Raw genomic sequence first — 20,492 nt, 5'->3', positions numbered from 1 at the left:
TTATAATCGATTCTAACATTTTCAAATCGATGCAGTTAAATCTTCACATTAGAATCGATGCATTTCGATTAATCGATGCATCGTTACACCCCTAGTATCTATCGTTCAATTTGTGAAAAAGAAATAATTTTCTCATCCAAACATTCCCGTTTTATACCGTGGTGAATATGAGTATAGTTTTAGAGTAATCCTGTCTAATCCCAGAAAACTACGCTATGCAGCAATACATGCATTTCACTAAAAACCGTGCCGTTTCTCGCCTGTATACGCTACTATATTATCTGTATTATGTTTCATCATGAATGCATGAAAGGGTGGGGGGGGGGGGGGGGGGGGGCATTTTTTATGCTTTGATCGTCACCAACGGAATACGTTACACAGTACATTACACACATACGGTCCGATTGCAATGAAGGAATTATTGGATCAACGCAAGATTGATACCATATAGCCCTTACCTTGACTAGGATGTACTCCAAAAAGAATATTCCAATTATCTGATCGCCATTCCAAGTATTGATGTCGATCCGTGTCCATAACATAATCCACCAAAGAACATGAATCGGGAGTGTTTGATTCTTATAAATCCATGCGCATAAGCGCTCGTCATGCCCGACTAGGAAAAGTTCGCCCGGACCTATTTCATCAACGCACACCCGAATACAGAGAGTTTCAAAGGATGTGCAATACAGGCCTCAACCCACCAGGCAGCAGTATTGGACTTTTGCAATCTTAGACCCATTCCCAATGATAACATCAGGCTCCCTGGATGGATATGAATGGAAATAGCGAATAAAAGAAATAACGACCAAAACCCGACTATACTCGGGTCTGGCGCTGAACGTTCGGCGAGTTAACCCGACTATCATCGGGTCTGGCGTGGAAAGTGTTAAAGAGCTGTATATATGCATATATGATTATATTTGTGCACATAATGTAGCAAATGGTGCGGTCACAAAATGGTTAGGAAAAAACCTTGTATTATGAAACAAGACATTGGGGGGGATGTCAGGTCACAGTACTATTATCCCTGTGGCGCATGTGATTCAGGAATGTAAACAAACGGGTCACAAGCCACCCGGGAGTAACTATGGGAAGCTGATGGGGTCAAATAGGGTAACGTGATTAATTAATGTTAATATTGACCGCCCTATTTTTTGTATTATATAAAAATAGCATGTGGTTAAGTTCGTATGACAAACATTTGTAAATATTTCAAAACTATCAGTAATCTCTGCATTTTCATTGATAACCAAGCAGGTATACTAATGACACCATTCATGTATTATATCGCAATCGCAATATTGTCCACAATACTTGCAATCACACTCTTTCACCAAATCGTACAGCTCTAGACTGGAGTCTGACTAGTAAAGTAAAACTAGTCTGTGTGAGACTAGTAGAGTAAGACTAGAGTCTGTGTGAGACTAGTAGAGTAAAACTAGAGTCTGTGTGAGACTAGTATCTGTAAGACTAGTCTGTGTGAGACTAGTTTCAAGTTTCTTTAATAGTTGTCATACAGAAGTACAGAATACTTTTATACAAAATGCTTCTTACTGTTGCGCTCCAGAGACTGTGCAAGACAAGATAAGTATGAAATAAAATAACATAGTAAAATTAGAAGTAAAAAAAATGAGGTCACAGTGTTCAGTTTAGACATATGTACAATGTTCGATGCAGAATAGACGTAGTTACCATACAATATACAATACTGTGCAGTGTACTAATATACAATACTATATAGTGCAAGGCAGAAATGGGGAAATGGGACGAGGTGCAATTTAGGTACAATTCACAGTAGGTGTACGAGTTGTAGTGCAGATCCTTTATCAATAAATATAAAGTGTAAGTGTGTTTGTGTGATCTAAAGTGTGGAGAGTGGGTGCTGCAGTGTGTTGTTTGTTTGAGTGAGTGTGTGCGTGTGGGTGTGTGTGCTGTGTGCATTTGATGGTTGTTGCATAGTGATTATTGTTCGTTTAGCAGCCTGATGGCCTGGGGATAGAAGCTTCTTCTGAGTCTTTCTGTGCTCGCCTTAAGACTCCGGTATCGCTTGCCTGACCGCAGCAGTTCAAAGAGGCAGTTGTTCGGGTGGCTCGAGTCCTTAATAATTCTCTTAGTGTTGTAAATTCCCCATGATTTGTTATGCTGTGTATTGTCATTTCCAGTCAGGCACTTCTTTGATGGCCCAGGGGTCCTATTATTTATAGTCTGGCATCTCTCTGGACAGCCCAGGGGTCCTAATGGGTTTAAATACAGCGGCCATCTTGCCCCCATGTGTTCCATTGCTGTCTGCTTTCCCAGTAAGAGTGCGTTCATGAACTAAGTAAGTCACCAATAGCCTACAAATATAGTGCCTATGGTAATGATAGATACATGTCATATGTAGCCTGCCTTATGTGTTGAGATGCTGTGACATGCATGTGTGACTATGATTTGGTTTGCTACGTTGTGTTAATTCATGCTGCTAATTGAGCTATGCTAATGCCAATAATGATATAGCATCTCTTCAGTTGTGTGTTCTGGATGCCATTGCATTCTGCCATTTACTTGTTATGTTGGTCCATGCGGCCGATGCTAATATGCTAGATAGCATCTTTTCAGTTGTGTGCATTATGTTTGGTCCATGCGGCCAATGCTAATATGCTAGATAGCATCTTTTTCAGTTGTGTGCATTATGTTTGGTCCATGCAGCCAATGCTAATATGCTAGATAGCATCCTTTCAGTTGTGTGCATTATGTTTGGTCCATGCAGCCAATGCTAATATGCTAGATAGCATCCTTTCAGTTGTGTGCATTATGTTTGGTCCATGCGGCCGATGCTAACATGCTAGATAGCATCCTTTCAGTTGTGCGCATTATGTTTGGTCCATGCAGCCAATGCTAATATGCTAGATAGCATATTTTGCTGTGTGTTCAGGTTATGATTAATAAGCATGTACCTCTGTTAATTATTGTGTGTTCTGCTTATCTGTTGCAGAACACCACTCACTCAATCTTTGATCGCTCCATCCAGCCCTACGACCTGGATGGAAGCATATCGCTCAACAACAGAATCCTTAATAAATACGAAAGGACTGTTCTCTGTGTCTGCGTCCGCTCTCTGACCGGGGTGTGCCCTTCTGGATGAAGTGGCTCCAGCAAACTTTGCAAACAAGCATTATATCTTCAATACTTAGCCTTCCCCTTGCACCGCTTGTTGTAAATGTTCTGGAGGGTGGGAAGCCCCCCTCCAATTGTGCGTTCGGCTGAACGTGTCACTCTTTGTAGTCTGCTACGGTCTTGTGCAGTGCTATTCCCAAACCAGGAGGTGATGTTGCCGGTCAGGATGCTCTCTATTGTACATGAGTAGAAGTTCCTAAGGATCTTCTGACTGACTTGGAACTTCCTTAGGCGCCTGAGGAAGTAGAGGCGTTGTCGTGCCTTCTTCACAACACTGTCAATGTGTGTGGTCCATGTCAAGTCCTCGGATATGTGGGCTCTGAGGTACTTGAAACTGTTCACTCTCTCAACCGGTGCCCCGTCGATGCTGAGGGGGCTGTAGTCCTTGACCCCGGACCTCCTGAAGTCCACAATCATCTCTTTTGTTTTGCTGACGTTCAGGGAGAGGCAGTTCTCCTGACACCACTGACAGGTTCTCTACCTCTTCCAGGTAGGCCCTTTCGTCGTTGGCAGAGATCAGGCCCACCACTACTGTGTCATCAGCAAATTTGATGATGGTGTTGTTGTTCCGCTGTGCTACGCAGTCATGTGTGTACAGGGAGTAGAGGAGGGGGCTCAGAACACAGCCCTGGGGGGCCCCTATGTTGAGCGTGATGGATGAGGAGGTGCAGTTGCCGGCTCTTACCACCTGGGGTCTGCCCGTCAGGAAGTCCAAGACCCACTTGAGGTCAAACTCAATGGTTTACATGTCAAAGGTTGCACACAACCTGCCCACTTCATTCAATCAAGAGGGATTGTCTGACAAAAACAAGAAATTAAAAGTATGTGCTTGAAACAAGTAAAACAATCTGCCAGTGCAGTAAGAAATTTGACTTGGCAAGATTTCTTGAAATAATTTAAGATTTCTAGGGCTCTCTCTCCTGATTGGATAAAGTGGGAAGTGATACCAGAAAATTTATTTTATGTTTACACTGGGCCTGTGTGTGTCTGTCTGTCTGTCTGTCTGTGTGTGTGTGTGTGTGTGTGTGTGGTCCACACAGTGGCATGTCTGTCTGTGTGCATAGTACGCACCACCCCTCTCTCATTCAAGAGGGAGAGAGAGAGAGAATAGAGACAGAGATGGGGGGAGAGGGAGAAAGAGAGGGAGGGAGAGAGAGAGAGAGAATAGGAGACAGAGATGGGGAGAGAGAGAGAGAGAGAAAGAGAGGGAGGGGGGAGAGAATAGAAAGGCCGAGATGGGGGAGAGAGAGAGAAAGAGGGAGACAGAAGGAGAGAATAGGGAGACAGAGATGGGGGGAGAGTGAGAGAGAGAATAGAAAGACAGATGGGGGAGAAAGGGAGAAAGTGAGAAAGACAGGAGAGAGAGGGAGAGAAAATAGGGAGACAGAAAGAAAGAGAAGTAAAGAGAGAGAGAGAGAGAGAGAGAGAGAGAGAGATTGGGCATAAGAGAGAAAGGGAGATTTGGAGGGGTTAAAAATGTTAAAGTGAGAGAGCTGAGTGTAAAGAGAGATGGTGAGAACGTCTGGGAGAGACTGAGCTGTGCCAACGTGACTCCAATCCTGCCAGATGAAACTAAACAGCAGCAGACCACATTTCATTGGAGCCTCTTGTCCAGGTGTGATGCTGCTGTGTGCAGCACATGGGCTATGGCGTCCTCCGTGGACCTGTTGGGGCGATATGCAAATTGCAGAGGGTCCATGTTGATGGGGAGGGAGGAACAGATGTAGCCCTTCACTAGCTTCTCAAAGCACTTCATGGCTATGGAGGTGAGGGCTACAGGGCGGTAGTCGTTGAGGCAAGCGGGCGTGGATTTTTTGGGTACAGGGATGATGGTGGACTTCTTCAGACAGGTGGGGATGACAGCCTGTTCCAAGGACAGGTTGAAGATGTCAGTGAATACCGGGGCCAGTTGGTCGGCACAGACTTTTAGGACGCGGCCGGGGATGCCGTCCGGTCCTGCTGCCTTCCTGATATTCACTTTTTTAAAGATCCGTCTCACCTCATGCTCTGTTACCCTGAACACTGAGTCTCCATCAGCAGACCCCCCCCCCCATTGCCGTGGTTTGTAGGCTGGTGTTGTTATTCACAGCCTCAAACCTCGCATAGAAGGAATTGAGATCATTTGCTAAGGAGATGTCACTGTTCAGTTTGAGGGGGGTGCCTTTGTAGTCTGTCATTGTTCTGAGGCCCTGCCACATGCCTCTAGAGTCAGCCTGTTCAAACTGAAGTTCAACTTTATCCCTGTAACGCCGTTTTGCCTCTATTACTGCTCTCCTGACGTATCTTGCCATCTTGTGTTCTTCCATGTTGCCTGTCACCAGCCCGGTGTTGTATGCTGATGTGCGCACTTTCAGAGCCTCACGGACGGATTTGTCTACCCAGGGCTTTTGATTTGGGTAGATTTTAATTTTGGTGGAGGGGATTGTTTCTTCTACCAGAGTACAGACATAGTCAATCACCGTAGTCAATATACTATACTAGTAGAGTATAGTCTGTGTGAGACTAGTAGAGTAAGACTGGAGTCTATGTGAGACTAGTAGAGTAAGACTGGAGTCTATGTGAGACTAGTAGAGTAAGACTGGAGTCTATGTGAGACTAGTAGAGTAAGACTAAAGTCTGTGTGAGACTAGTAGAGTAAGACTGGAGTCTATGTGAGACTAGTAGAGTAAGACTAGAGTCTGTGTGAGACTAGTAGAGTAAGACTGGAGTCTATGTGAGACTAGTAGAGTAAGACTGGAGTCTATGTGAGACTAGTAGAGTAAGACTAAAGTCTGTGTGAGACTAGTAGAGTAAGACTAAAGTCTGTGTGAGACTAGTAGAGTAAGACTGGAGTCTATGTGAGACTAGTAGAGTAAGACTAGTCTGTGTGAGACTAGTAGAGTAAGACTAGAGTCTATGTGAGACTAGTAGAGTAAGACTGGAGTCTATGTGAGACTAGTAGAGTAAGACTAGTCTGTGTGAGACTAGTAGAGTAAGACTAGAGTCTGTGTGAGACTAGTAGAGTAAGACTGGAGTCTATGTGAGACTAGTAGAGTAAGACTAGTCTGTGTGAGACTAGTAGAGTAAGACTAGAGTCTGTGTGAGACTAGTAGAGTAAGACTGGAGTCCAACCTTTGCCTCAAAGTGCTTCATTAATAATACACACGGGTCCCATAACGTTTACAAAGGGTGGAAACCCACTGTTCTTTTATAGGCACAAGGGACTCCGATGATAAATCGAGTGTTTACATGTTTTCTTAGCGAGGCTATGGTGTCCATATACATCTTCATATCCCCATCACAAATATATCTGCAGGCGAGTAAACAGAACAGGCCAGGCTAAGAGATCACCATGGAAACAGAGCTCACACACACCACAAACTCCTGACAGCCACTGTCTCAGGATCCCAGTATCAGCACATCCCAAAGCATCATATTAGGAGTTTCTTCTCATCGTCAGGATATGCACTTAGTCCAGCTGCTATAAAGTGGATGTGGAGCTTTCACCCACCGATGCATAAACACGGAATACTCGAGTATCCGAGTAAATATCAGAGTATTAAAAAGGTGCTTTAAGTTGCATTTGTTAAAATAAATCAATGGTTTACATGTCAAAGGTTGCACACAACCTGCCCACTTCATTCAATCAAGAGGGATTGTCTGACAAAAACAAGAAATTAAAAGTATGTGCTTGAAACAAGTAAAACAATCTGCCAGTGCAGTAAGAAATTTGACTTGGCAAGATTTCTTGAAATAATTTAAGATTTCTAGGGCTCTCTCTCCTGATTGGATAAAGTGGGAAGTGATACCAGAACATTTATTTTATGTTTACACTGGGCCTGTGTGTGTCTGTCTGTCTGTGTGTGTGTGGTCCACACAGTGGCATGTCTGTCTGTGTGCATAGTACGCACCACCCCTCTCTCATTCAAGAGGGAGAGAGAGAGAGAATAGAGACAGAGATGGGGGGAGAGGGAGAAAGAGAGGGAGGGAGAGAGAGAGAGAGAATAGGAGACAGAGATGGGGAGAGAGAGAGAGAGAGAAAGAGAGGGAGGGGGGAGAGAATAGAAAGGCAGAGATGGGGGAGAGAGAGAGAAAGAGGGAGACAGAAGGAGAGAATAGGGAGACAGAGATGGGGGGAGAGTGAGAGAGAGAATAGAAAGACAGATGGGGGAGAAAGGGAGAAAGTGAGAAAGACAGGAGAGAGAGGGAGAGAAAATAGGGAGACAGAAAGAAAGAAGTAGAGAGAGAGAGAGAGAGAGAGATTGGGCATAAGAGAGAAAGGGAGATTTGGAGGGGTTAAAAATGTTAAAGTGAGAGAGAGCTGAGTGTAAAGAGAGATGGTGAGAACGTCTGGGAGAGACTGAGCTGTGCCAACGTGACTCCAATCCTGCCAGATGAAACTAAACAGCAGCAGACCACATTTCATTGGAGCCAGTCGACACCATCTCAGCAAGCAGCATGTCGGTCCAGTACAGTGAAAGACTTACTACTCCGTTATAATTAAATAACAAGACAATCCTGTTTCCCAAGTGGTTACTTACTCTGCTCTCCTAAACTGGTGATGGTGACTGTAAACGAGAAGAGATGGGGGGAAATAATGTTATAGTCAAGACGTTCACAGCACAAAGTAACAAACGTTACAGTCATCATCATTTAGCCACATACAGTATAGCATACTACAGGCTACAGATAACACATTAACACTATGTACATACACCTACTATTACTCAGTAGTACTCATTCATATATTCTAGTTCCTTGTGAATTATGTACAGTCACTACAATACCCAGTTTAATCACCTGCACATTGTATATTACTATTGCACTTCACCGTTAAATTTGCAACTTATTTTCGTTGTACTGTAGAAGCCTACTTGTACTGTGCTGTATAATGACAATACATTCGAATCGAATACATTAAACATAATCACTGCAAATCACTAACTTAACAATACAGTTGCAGCACCATCAAATCAATTACCCACATTAATAAAAAATACATATTGCGCTCTAGATCCAATCACTCTCTTAAAACAACAATACACTAATTAGCAACCTAATTAGCTAGTTACAGGGTCATTAATTAGTGGTCTGGCCAGAGGACCCCTGGTTGGCTTAATGACTCCAGCCAGTACGCGACAGAACAATAGACTCGGGGTAGAGGGCAATAAAACAGCGATACAACTTAATTATAGGGAGAAAAAAAACACGAATTAGGGTAACGCGTTCGCGACCAAAAGGCAAAGGGAAACGGCTATATATCTAGATGTGGACAGCTCGCCAACACCATTGTTGGACTGCAACCCATTTACTTCCTGCCACTGGACACAGCAGCTGTGTGGACATCAAGCACAGTTTCTCAAAACATCATCAGAGCGGCTTTGTCAGTCAAAACCGCACCGCTCCCGGCTACCAAACGTGTACTTACATATACAAAGTTCCACGACATAAGCGTAGTAGGACCAGCAGACGACCAGGGCGATAAAAATCACAGGTATCCATGCTAAACCCCGTTGACAGCATCTCAGTACGTGCGTGGGCGCCATCTTTTTCCTCTGGACTGAAAAAAAGGGAGTGTCGACGTGACGTCACTCGTCGCTCGCTTTTGCGGAGCTGTATCGAAGAAGGTGTAATTAAGCTGCTTTTAGACTTCCGGTTAAAAAGTGTTGTCTTCAGAATAAAAGCGCGTTTGCCCACGTAAAGCAGTGTTTTTGCAGTTTATAGCGAAATCAATATAATAATTATTTTGGGAACCTCTACATTAACTTTGGAGTGTAGAAAACCCCATAGAAGACATAAAAAGCAACCGATTGTTAGTGTGACTGACTGGCGTAGGTTTCGTTTCAACATTGGCGGACTGGGGAGGGCGGGGCCGGTGTCATGGAGTGAAGTCGCACATTCGCAACTGCTCCCCTAACTTTTACAAACTAACACTTTTAATGCCCTCACTAGTCTTTATTATTTCCCTTTTTTTTTTTTAACTTACATTTTTATTGACACTTATTACAACATTTAGACAACACTTTAAACGACATCAAACATATAACAGTACAATGACATGGGTCCCTTGAATCCCTATGCCAAGGCTGTGTTCAGCAGCCCAGACCCCCATACGAGGGACCCCTCCCTCCCGCTATCCACCCCGAGAGATAGGACTCCCCCATATCCCAGGACCGCTATACACGGAGCCGGGCCCCAGCGACACGGGTCCCTTGAATTGATTGGGCCTGGCCCAGTAGAGGAGAGGGCAGGGCACTCCCCCCACCGAGCCAAGCCTGTTACCTCCCATGTCCCAAAGAACCCCACCCCCCGCACATCGTCCCCACAACACACAAGACCCCACTCTCCCGGGCCGAAGCCCGTTTGGGACTCCCCTATATCCCAGGTCCGGTACGCGTGGAGCCGAGCACCCAGCGACATGGGTTCCTTGAATTGATTGGGCCAGGCTCTTTATTATTTCCTTTTAATTGATGATTTCAGCAGTATAATATTTTTGTGACAAACATGGCAGGCAAACAGACAAATAAGCGTGGTACTTCGTCCACAGTAGCCAACAAGGTACAACCTCAACCGCCAAGCACACCGGAAACCACGCTGAGTGGTCCTAGTCTAGCTGCTATCAAGCTAGTCGTCGCGGAGCTCCTTGAGGCGCACTTTAAGACTTACCAGCTAGCAGTAACAGCTGAAATAAGAGCGGCCATTCAATCCTTGGTGGAACGCCCTACCTAAATCTGTAAAGGAATGTGAATCACTACCCACTTTCAAAACCACTCTCAAAAAACTCCTACGGGAGACTGCAATTCGAAACTGGCCCCTGTAAATGTCCTAACCCAACCCCCTCCAATGTACAGTAATTGACCTAGTATGGTTGTCAATATTCCAATGTACAGTTTTGCTTGTTTGTACAGTGTTTCTCCCCCCCCCAACCCCCTCCAATGTACAGTAAATTACCTAGTATGGTTGTCAATATTCCAATGTACAGTTTTGCTTGTACAGTTGTACAGTGTCCCCCCCCCCCAACCCCTCCTACTGAACCCCCCCCCACCCAACCTCCTCCAATGTACAGTTTTTACGTCAAATGTATATACTCCCTTTTCTGGACTCTTTTTGTATCACAAACAGTACTGTATTTGCAAATCTGGTATGTCATAAATGTATAGATGTAGCAGTACTGTCTATCTGTATGTCATGTATGTCATATATGTCCTGATGAATTGAAAATGGGGGACCCTGATGTAAAATGGACGAAAGTCTTTCTCTGGTCTGCATTCCCTTAACACTTTCTCCGCCAATAACGTCATAGAACGGGTTTCAAGTTCATGCAAATTCTGCCAGATCACGGCGTACAACGTTATTCTGATCATATTTCATATTTTCGCCATGGTATTCATATTTCACTCACGGATCATTGTCTGATGCTGTCTGAGCCGGCACAACTCTGCAACGCTTCAATACTGCCACCTGGTGGCTGATCGACGAGTTGCCAAACCGGATATGCCCGTTGGAGCTCGGTCCATCCCCTAAGTCCGTCCGGCCACTCGTTTATCATCCCAGGACTCTAGCCACACACCGTGGATATGGATCGCTGCCATAACTCAATAATCCACATGATTTGGGCTGTTATTATTATTATACAAACCGGAAATGGATCGCCTCAATCCCCATCACATAACTGGGATCTGTTTGCTCCAGTATCATCGCCCAACGCTAAGAGGAGGTTGCTGTGAGTTTCAGCGTTTGTGTTTATTATTATCCATACAAACTGCTCTGATCTATATATCACCCATACTACATGAAGCATTTAACGATGATCACGGAATTATAAACGACCCACCCGCGCATGATCAGTCATAACGTTTAGGACCATGTACAGTTGAAATTTTTACTATAGCGTCGATCGGTATCAAACGGCATTTGATAATCTAATTGTCATGTACAAAGGTCTGATGACCACACAAAATAGTAACTGGAGCCGGCTGCACATGAACAAAAAACAGCCTCTCAGTAAATGCTTTTAAAACAGTCCCGGGCAGGTAGGTAATAAACAAAGACGTTTTAAAATGGTAAATAATATTTATTGTAGCGGGACTTGAAACCCACTGCTTTCCCCAAAGGGAAAATGATGTTTATTTTAGAGGGGATTTAAACCCAGAACACACACAAAGGGAAAAGGTAAGGGGAGAACAAACAAGGTAAGAATAAATAAACAAACTAGAACGTACCAAAGGTACAAGTCCACACAAAGTGGCAATGGCATACAGTTTACAAATACATATATATATATACAGTTCCACTTGAAGGGAATAATAGCAAAAGGGCAGTAAAGTATCACTCCACACTCAGTGGAAACAGGCACAAAGGCCAACAAGGGGATACTCACTCAGTTAGAGAAGTGGCACATAGGCCAACAATATATATATATTAAGACACAGTACTTGGTCCACCAAAAGGGGTAAATAAGCACAATAATAATCCCACACAACAGTGGAAAACAATGGCAACCCCACTCCACTCTGGTCACTGGCAATTGACAGAATGAGGCGCCCCGATGTGTGTCACCTCCCACTCTATTAACCACCCATCTCCACTGCCTGTCCGAAGGTGCACCAATCAGGCGCAACCAATCCAATCAGGGAGATGAGTGGCATCTGTGGAACAGAAACAGTGATTAGGAGATGACACAACATCACACATACAAAACACACACACACATATACTAACCTGATGTTCAGATGGTGTCATAAATACAGTAATAATGGTAATGACCAACCCACGTACCCATGTACGTCACACCTCCCCCCATAAGAGCGAACCTGTAGGGTTAGCAAAACATTATTACTTATTACCCAACATCAGACTAGTACCACATACCAGGGAGAACAGAAACAACAACAACCTCTACTTTGACAGGCCGCTCCACCGATACCGACCTGTCAACATGAGACAACAAACTGGAAACTTTTCCTGAAAAAAAAAAAATAAAGAACAGAAAATCATCTCATCGCGATTAACAGGACAGCAAACAGGGAAACAAAAATCAGCACATGTCCCTGGCACCATCACAGCGCCAATCTCCTTTCAAAATGGCGTCACAAAAATAACATGGTCAGGATCCAAAATGGTGTCAGTAAAAATAACATCAACAGGACCCAAAATGGTGTCACTCAAATCAGAACTTTGGTAATGGCCGGAACACTAATTCCCCCTCCTCTATCACACAGGCCGGGTTCCTACTAACAGCAACTGCCGCCAACCAGCTTGGTAGGGAGGAATCATTGTGCTGAGTAGTGATCAATGCTTGACGTCTCAGTGGCAATGGTACGTCAGCAACCTCGGGAATTACAAGCTCCCCCTGAACGCTACTTACAGCAACCTTTTCCATCTCGCCAATAGATGGCCCCCCCCTGTCCTCAGCGAGAGCCTCGCCACAGACAGTCACTCAACGTCAAAGCTTGAGTTTGCTTCCTCTCCTGTGCCTTGGTGACAACACAAGTAGAAAAAACATTGGGGTGATTATTAATCAATTCATCACAACACAAGTCAGTCAATGGAGCGCTTTCAACCTCCAACACAGGGATCACACTCTCCCCAGCAATATCGTTCCCCATGATAAAATCAACCCCCACACCTTTTGGTTTCTGGGCTGACCCTTTTTTCTCCTGTCACTTCCTCAGCGTATGACATCTTTTTACCATATGGCCCGTCTTTTTACAATAATTACACACCACCGGTCTCTTAGACGGCGGTGAGCGTGGCTGGAACGCTGACTCACGAGGAGTGAATGAGCCACCTCCACCACATACATTAGGACGTACAGAAACACGTTTGTGTGACCATTCAAACTCATCTGCCAAAATCGCAGCCTGTCGGAGTGTTGACACCCCCTGCCCATGTAAATAGAGCACAGTTTGGTCTGGCAGGGTGGCTTTGAACTGCTCCATAAGTACCAATTCACTCAATGATTCAAAGTCTTTTACCTCACACGCAGAACACCACCAATCAAAATTAAGTCTCTCCTCCCGGGAGAAATCAACATGGGTTTGGGAAGGAGACTTACGGCGGTTGCGAAAATGCTGCCTGTATGCTTCTGGTACCAGTTCGTACTCACGCAAGACATCGCTTTTCACACACTCATAGTTTAAGCCGTCATCAAATGACAACGCGGCATGCGCTTCTTGTGCCTTCCCCGTGAGCCTGCATTGCAACATAACTGCCCACATGCCCACTGGCCAACACAGAGCCCACGCAATGCGTTCAAACGCAGAAAAGAACACCTCCACTCTAGACTCATGAAAGAGGGGAACCAAGGACATATGCTGGCTAATAACAAAGGGTGCCTGGGGGTCGGAAAGTACTGGAGGGGAAGTGGTGCTACGTTTAGCGTCACCACACTCCAACTCCAGTTTCCTCATCGCCAATTGAAATTCCCTATCAGCCACCTCCTTTCTCTCCAGCCTGTCTCTCTCCTCCTTTCTCTCTTCCGAGTCTCTCTCTCTGTCCTCCTTTCTCTCCAGCCTGTCTCTCTCCTCCTTATCTCTCACCTCCCTTCTCTCTTCTCTGTCTCTTTCCCTCTCCTCCATCTGGAGACGGAATAAACGCAGCTTAAAGCGTGCGCTCAATTTACCAGAAGAAGCAGTAGAACCATGGTCTGAACCTAGTGCAGAGTCAACACTCTCAGGATCCGACACACCAACATCCTGATCACAAACCTCCATAGCTCTACTCATGAAAAATCTATACTCTGCACACTGCACTCTGCACTCTGTATACAGTTATGAAAGAAAGTATACTGCCGTAGCAACACACAATACTACCCACAATACTACAACAAATCAGACTTCAATAAGCCCTACAAAATAGCCACTCACCTATAGTACTCAAGAATGTCCCTGTGCAACACTCAACAGCCACATTATGCAGTATGACAACCTGACCAATTCGATTTAATATCCACATCTAACATTCATGAAAACAATAAATGTCGGTTCTAACCACCTAACTAGGATCACCTGGGTAACACTAACTACCCCGTCTAAACTACTTCCCTAGCGGAATGAGGACTACACATATCTTCAGTCGCTTACCGATTTCATTGCGCACTCCACCGGAATAGACGACGCGTGCCCCCCTCCCCCTAACCAAGCAGGTGATCCACCCTTTACCTATGTGGAAAAAAATTGAATGGTTAAGAGCATAACTTACAACAATGGTTTACAACAGTCAAGTGTGCAGCACGGAAATATAATAATATAACTTACCAAATGAAAAAAACGCAACCTACCTGACACGCCCCAATTGACAAGTCCACATGTCACATAACAACAAGGAACTATACAATTGTGCAAACTAGCGAGCCCCCATGTCATGTACAAAGGTCTGATGACCACACAAAATAGTAACTGGAGCCGGCTGCACATGAACAAAAAACAGCCTCTCTCAGTAAATGCTTTCAAAACAGTCCCGGGCAGGTAGGTAATAAACAAAGACGTTTTCAAATGGTAAATAATATTTATTGTAGCGGGACTTGAAACCCACTGCTTTCCCCAAAGGGAAAATGATGTTTATTTTAGAGGGGATTTAAACCCAGAACACACAAAAGGAAAAGGTAAGGGGAGAACAAACAAGGTAAGAATAAATAAACAAACTAGATTAGCGTCCACCGACACTACCCAACCAGCCAGAACGTACCAAAGGTACAAGTCCACACAAAGTGGCAATGGCATACAGTTTACAAATACATATATATATACAGTTCCACTTGAAGGGAACAATAGCAAAAGGGCAGTAAAGTATCACTCCACACTCAGTGGAAACAGGCACAAAGGCCAACAAGGGGATACTCACTCAGTTAGAGAAGTGGCACATAGGCCAACAATATATATATATTAAGACACAGTACTTGGTCCACCAAAAGGGGTAAATAAGCACAATAATAATCCCACACAACAGTGGAAAACAATGGCAACCCCACTCCACTCTGGTCACTGGCAATTGACAGAATGAGGCGCCCCGATGTGTGTCACCTCCCACTCTATTAACCACCCATCTCCACTGCCTGTCCGAAGGTGCACCTATCAGGCGCAACCAATCCAATCAGGGAGATGAGTGGCATCTGTGGAACAGAAACAGTGATTAGGAGATGACACAACATCACACATACAAAACACACACACACATATACTAACCTGATGTTCAGATGGTATCATAAATACAGTAATAATGGTAATGACCAACCCACGTACCCATGTACGTCACACTAATATATGCATTTATGCCTATATCTCACGTTCTAGGAATTACTGCAGAAAACGATAAAAACATATTTATACTCTAGAGTCTAGACGGTATTTTCGTACGAATGTGTGAATGAAAAAGTTAAACGTTCCTACATCCTGAACGATAGATAATCTATGTTGAATGGGCCATAGTAATACAATTTAGCAATACAATTTAAAAAGTTATAGCCCTGCAAAGAAGGTGAACATCTCCATAGACTTACAGTACTGGCAGAGAATGGTATAAGATGATCAAAGTGGTGGCAGGGAATGTGTTAACAATTGTGTGTATTGAGCTGTACTGTATTGTACCCATTCTGCAATCTGTTAATAAAGTTTTCAATCAATCAATTCAATCAATCAAAGGTAGAAATGCTACACACAAAAACCATAGACAATACCAATGAGATGATCTCACTCACGAGAGAGGCTAGCCAGCAGGACCAACATTTGCAACATGTGGCATAAACCTTCATTTTACGCTGACGACACCCAATTATATATACCTATTAAGCCAAATGATTCCTCCCAATTACAAAATCTTGAGGCTTGCCTGCTTGCCGTCAAAAAGTGGATGTCGCAAAACTTTCTACTCCTTATTGCAGATAAAACTGAGATGTTAATTGTTGGCCCCCCCAAACCACAGAGGCTTGTTTCAGGACATCTCCCTCAACTTTGATACTTGTCATTGTATCCCAGAGCTCCACCATAAAAAACCTTGGAGTAATTTTTGATTCCTCCCTCTCATTTAATGCACATATAAAAAATGTCACCAAAATTGCCTTCTTCCATCTTCGTAATATCGCAAAAATTCGCCCCATTTTAACTCTGGCTGATGCTGAAACCCTAATTCATGCTTTTGTCTCATCACGTCTAGACTACTGTAATGCACTTTTTTCAGGCCTACCTAATTCAAGCATAAAAAATCTTCAACTCATGCAAAATGCGGCTGCACGGATACTAACTAAAACTAGAACATTTGATCACATCACACCAGTTTTGTCCGCCCTACTCTGGCTTCCTATTCAAGCCCGATCTGACTTTAAAGTGCTACTCCTCACCTACAAAATTTTAAATGGGCTTGCACCGCTCTATCTATCCGATCTCATCTCTCGATACTCGCCCGCTCTTGCTCTGCGCTCACAAAATGCGGGGCTTCTATCGATTCCTAGGGTTAAAAAGAAATCCGCCGGCCACAGAGCCTTTGTCTACCGCGCTCCCTACCTGTGGAACAAATTACCTGCCGTCGTCAGGGGCGCCTGCTCTGTCGAAGCTTTTAAATCCCTGCTTAAGACTCATCTTTTCTCTCTCTCCTTCAACCTACCCTGATCTCACCTGATCGGGGTCTGACCCTTAGATTAATCTGTCTAGTTTAGTTAGGATGTCTATTTGCTCCCATGTCTGTGAGGGAAATCTGTGGTTTTTCAATGTATGTGATGTATAGATTGGGGGGAGATGACCACATCTAACGGTGCCGGGTCAGAGATCGAAATGTGCATGGTTTGCCTTAGAAGAGCGTGGTGGAAGAGGTGGTTCAGAGCGAGCAGGAGTCGCTGAATAGCAGCACACTGACCGAGCGGGATGTTGACATTCCGATCTGGAACAAGCTGATACGGCGGGCACAGAAGACAGCAGAGAGCAGAGCGATGGGGGGGTTTTGACACACAGTAATGAAACTTTTGATGTGTGAAAGGTTATAAGCAGTTGTCATGACAGCGCGTCGCATGACAACCAGAAGGGGGGCGGGCCATCGTTGCTATGACGAAGATCATATAAATCGAACAGTGGTTCCGGGTAAGGGCAGACTACAATCTGACTAGGACTGAGATCACACTGAATAGAGACTCTCTCCTCTCATCACGGAGAGGGGGGGGGGGGGAGGAAGGATGCCACATCATCATTAGCTTCGGCTAACACGAGGATGGTCTTGGCTAACGACCAGGCCTGACCACCATTGGACTGAATAGCAGAAGGACGATAGACTGAACACACCGAAAGATCATTAGAATAGACTTCTCAAGGACAATACAATCTGTTAACATCTGAGCTGAGGCTTCTGTTTATGAAAATAAACAACGCTTTTCCTTGTAAGGTAGTACGTTGTCGAAGTGTCGAATTCTTACGAAGGTGGAGAATTATTATGGTTTGCGGATCGCACTAACGGGGAGAGATAAGGATTGTATCAGCCAGTGTATGAGACGTCGGAGAGATAAAACACAACGCAGATGGGGAGATGATTACACAAGCCAAACAGATGAAGACGTGATACTGGCCGATTGATCAGAATCTAACAGTGGTAACCCCCTCCTATTGCTAGGTTTTAGTGAGTTTTTCCTTTTCCTTACCTTCGCGTGGGGTATGTCTGTGAGTGTTGCTTTTATTTATTTTGCATTTATTTTAATTAAAAAAAAAAAAAAACATTTTAGATAAAAAAAATTAATTAAAAATTTACATTTTTTTGGACCTTGTGGTGTTCTTGATTTGATGTGATGTTTCTTCTTGACTTGTTTGGGGAGGACGTGTACGGCCCATGGGGACATTGATGTGTGTTGTCGGGCCTTATAAATACATTTTATTTGATTTGACTAGTCTTTTTTCCCTTTTAATTGATGATTTCAGCAGTATAATATTTTTGTGACAAACATGGCAGGCAAACAGACAAATAAGCGTGGTACTTCGTCCTCAGTAGCCGACAAGGTACAACCTCAACCGCCAAGCACGCCGTAAACCACGCTGAGTGGTCCTAGCCTAGCTGCTATCAAGTTATTCCTCACGGAGCTCTTCGAGAAGCACTTTCAGACCGCCTAACAGTAACAGCCTAACAGTAACCCTCGTCACTACTAAAAAACGAAAAAAACTCACTGAATTTTTTAGAATTAATGTTAACACAGTAAAGTATCCTAGAATATTATGGAACTCAGTGAAGGGATTTATCAGAAGCCACACCACCCTTTTCGCTTCCAACTTACGTAAAGCACGGTTATCTAAGCTTGAAAAACTAGAAACTTTATACGCTGACCTATACACTGCGCTACAATTTAACTACAATGAACAGACGAATACACAGCGGAAAATTGTTAAAAATGAAATAAACTCTGTTCTTAGACAGCAATCTGAATTTCTAATGCGATCAGTTTTCAGATATCCCTTCAATCAGAACCCTACAGGGGGAGTTAACAACAGACTCAAAGAATATTAATGACACCTTTAGATTTTAGTTTTATTCCCATCTATATAGTTCCGAAGCCACTTTTGATCAATCGAAATTCGAGGCGTTTACCAGCGGACTTGAGCTACCGAGGATATTCGAGGAGGGGGCTGGGGAGTTGGGGAGGCCGATCACTCTTTTAGAACTCAGAGACGCAATTGCTGAGATGCAGAAGAGCAAGGCACCGGCTGGGATGGAATTCCCCCCGAACTAATACTTCGCGTTTTGGGAACCACTAGGCCCACTATTGCATGAGATGATTAGACACTCCATTGAACAAGGGGAATTCTCTAGGGATGTAAATATGGCTCTTATTTCTCTACTCCTTAAGAAGGACAAGGATGAAGGACCCAAACGACTGTGCTAGCTATAGGCCCCTAATTCTTCTGAAGGCCTTCGATAGACTGGAGTGGTTGATTGATTGATTGATTGATTGAAAACTTTATTAACAGATTGCAGAATGGGTACAATACAGTACAGCTCAATACACACAATTGTTAAGGGGATGCAGACCAGAGAAAGACTTTCGTCTTGTTTACATCAGGGTCCCCCATTTTCAATTCATCAGGACATATATGACATACATGACATACAGATAGTCAGTACTGCTACATCTATACATTTATGACATACCAGATTTGCAAATACAGTACTGTTTGTGATACAGAAGGAGTCAAGAAAAGGGAGTATATACATTTGACGTAGAAACTGTACATTGGAGGAGGTTGGGTGGGGGGGGTTGGGTACATTGGGATATTGACAACCATACTGGGTAATTTACATTGGAGGTGGTTGGGGGGGGGGAGACACACTGTATAAACAAGCAAAACTGTACATTGAGGGGGGGGGGGGAGGAGACACTGTACAAATAAACAAAATTGTACATTGGACTATTGACAAAACCATACTAGGTAAATGACTGTACATTTGGTCATACCTGTGGGCGGTACTGGAGGCAATGGGACTGGAAAAGGAGTTTATTCATAATATGATTAAAGTGCTCTATGTAAGGGATAATGTATAGCTACGAGGACATTGTCGCAAAATAATTGACCGACACGGAGTTTAAAATACCGAGCTGCCTCGGCGAGGTGTTTTAAATGTCAGTGAAGGTCAATTATTTTGCGACAATGATCGAGTATAGCTATACTCGGGGTGGGGACCGTGAAGGTCGGGGCGGGAGCAGATGGGGGCTCGGGATGTTTCACTTTATAGTATGTCTTTTGCTTTATATATTGGATATATATATATTTGGATTGGATATATATATATTTTGCAAACATGGATGCAAAATAACTTTCTCAAACTAAACTGCAATAAATCAGAAATCATCAAAATCCCTCACCAGCCACACCCAGGATTTCTCCCTAAATATTGATGGTTCCATTGTCACCCCCTCCACTCACGTCCGTAACCTTAGCATCATCCTGGACTCCACCCTTTCTTTCCTCCCCCATGTGAACCACATAACCAAAACGGCCTTCTACCACCTCCGGAACATTGCTCGTCTCCGCTGCTGAAACACTGGTTCATGCATTCATATCATCAAGACTGGATTACTGTAACAGCATCCTCTACGGCTCACCAAACACTATCCTCAATAAACTCCAATATGTCCAAAACTCTGCTGCCCGCATGCTCACCTCCACCCGTCGCTCTGATCACATCACCCCTGTGCTCCACTGGCTTCCAATCAAATACAGGATACAATTTAAAATACTACTCATCACATTTATGTTGTTATTGTGTATGTAGTGCTGTACTATATTCACTGCTGTCAAGTGAATCAAGTTTTTTCTTTTAATCTTTTAATATAAGTAAAAGTATATTCTATATTGTAATATACTAAATTATGTTATATCTAGTAAAAT

General features: G+C 43.9%; 1 protein-coding gene across 1 annotated transcript in view; it reads right to left on the bottom strand.

The window, feature by feature from the left end:
• Nucleotides 1-8,689, bottom strand: part of zdhhc20b (zDHHC palmitoyltransferase 20b) — a 48,368-nt gene extending 39,679 nt beyond the window's left edge. Inside the window, exons 1-2 of the mRNA XM_084325640.1 lie at nucleotides 8,567-8,689; nucleotides 7,680-7,706 (exon numbers count right to left, since the gene is read on the bottom strand). Coding sequence (XP_084181766.1) covers nucleotides 7,680-7,706; nucleotides 8,567-8,684 — 145 coding nt within the window. The 5' untranslated portion in view covers nucleotides 8,685-8,689. The remainder of the gene's footprint in view (nucleotides 1-7,679; nucleotides 7,707-8,566) is intronic.
• Between the last annotated feature and the right edge of the window lie 11,803 nt (nucleotides 8,690-20,492).

This window comes from Notolepis coatsorum, assembly GCF_963971535.1.
Source record: "Notolepis coatsorum genome assembly, chromosome: 12".
NCBI lineage: Eukaryota > Metazoa > Chordata > Actinopteri > Aulopiformes > Paralepididae > Notolepis > Notolepis coatsorum.
The sequence above is the reverse complement of the archived record's forward strand: the minus strand, read 5'-3'. Positions and strand labels throughout refer to the sequence as shown.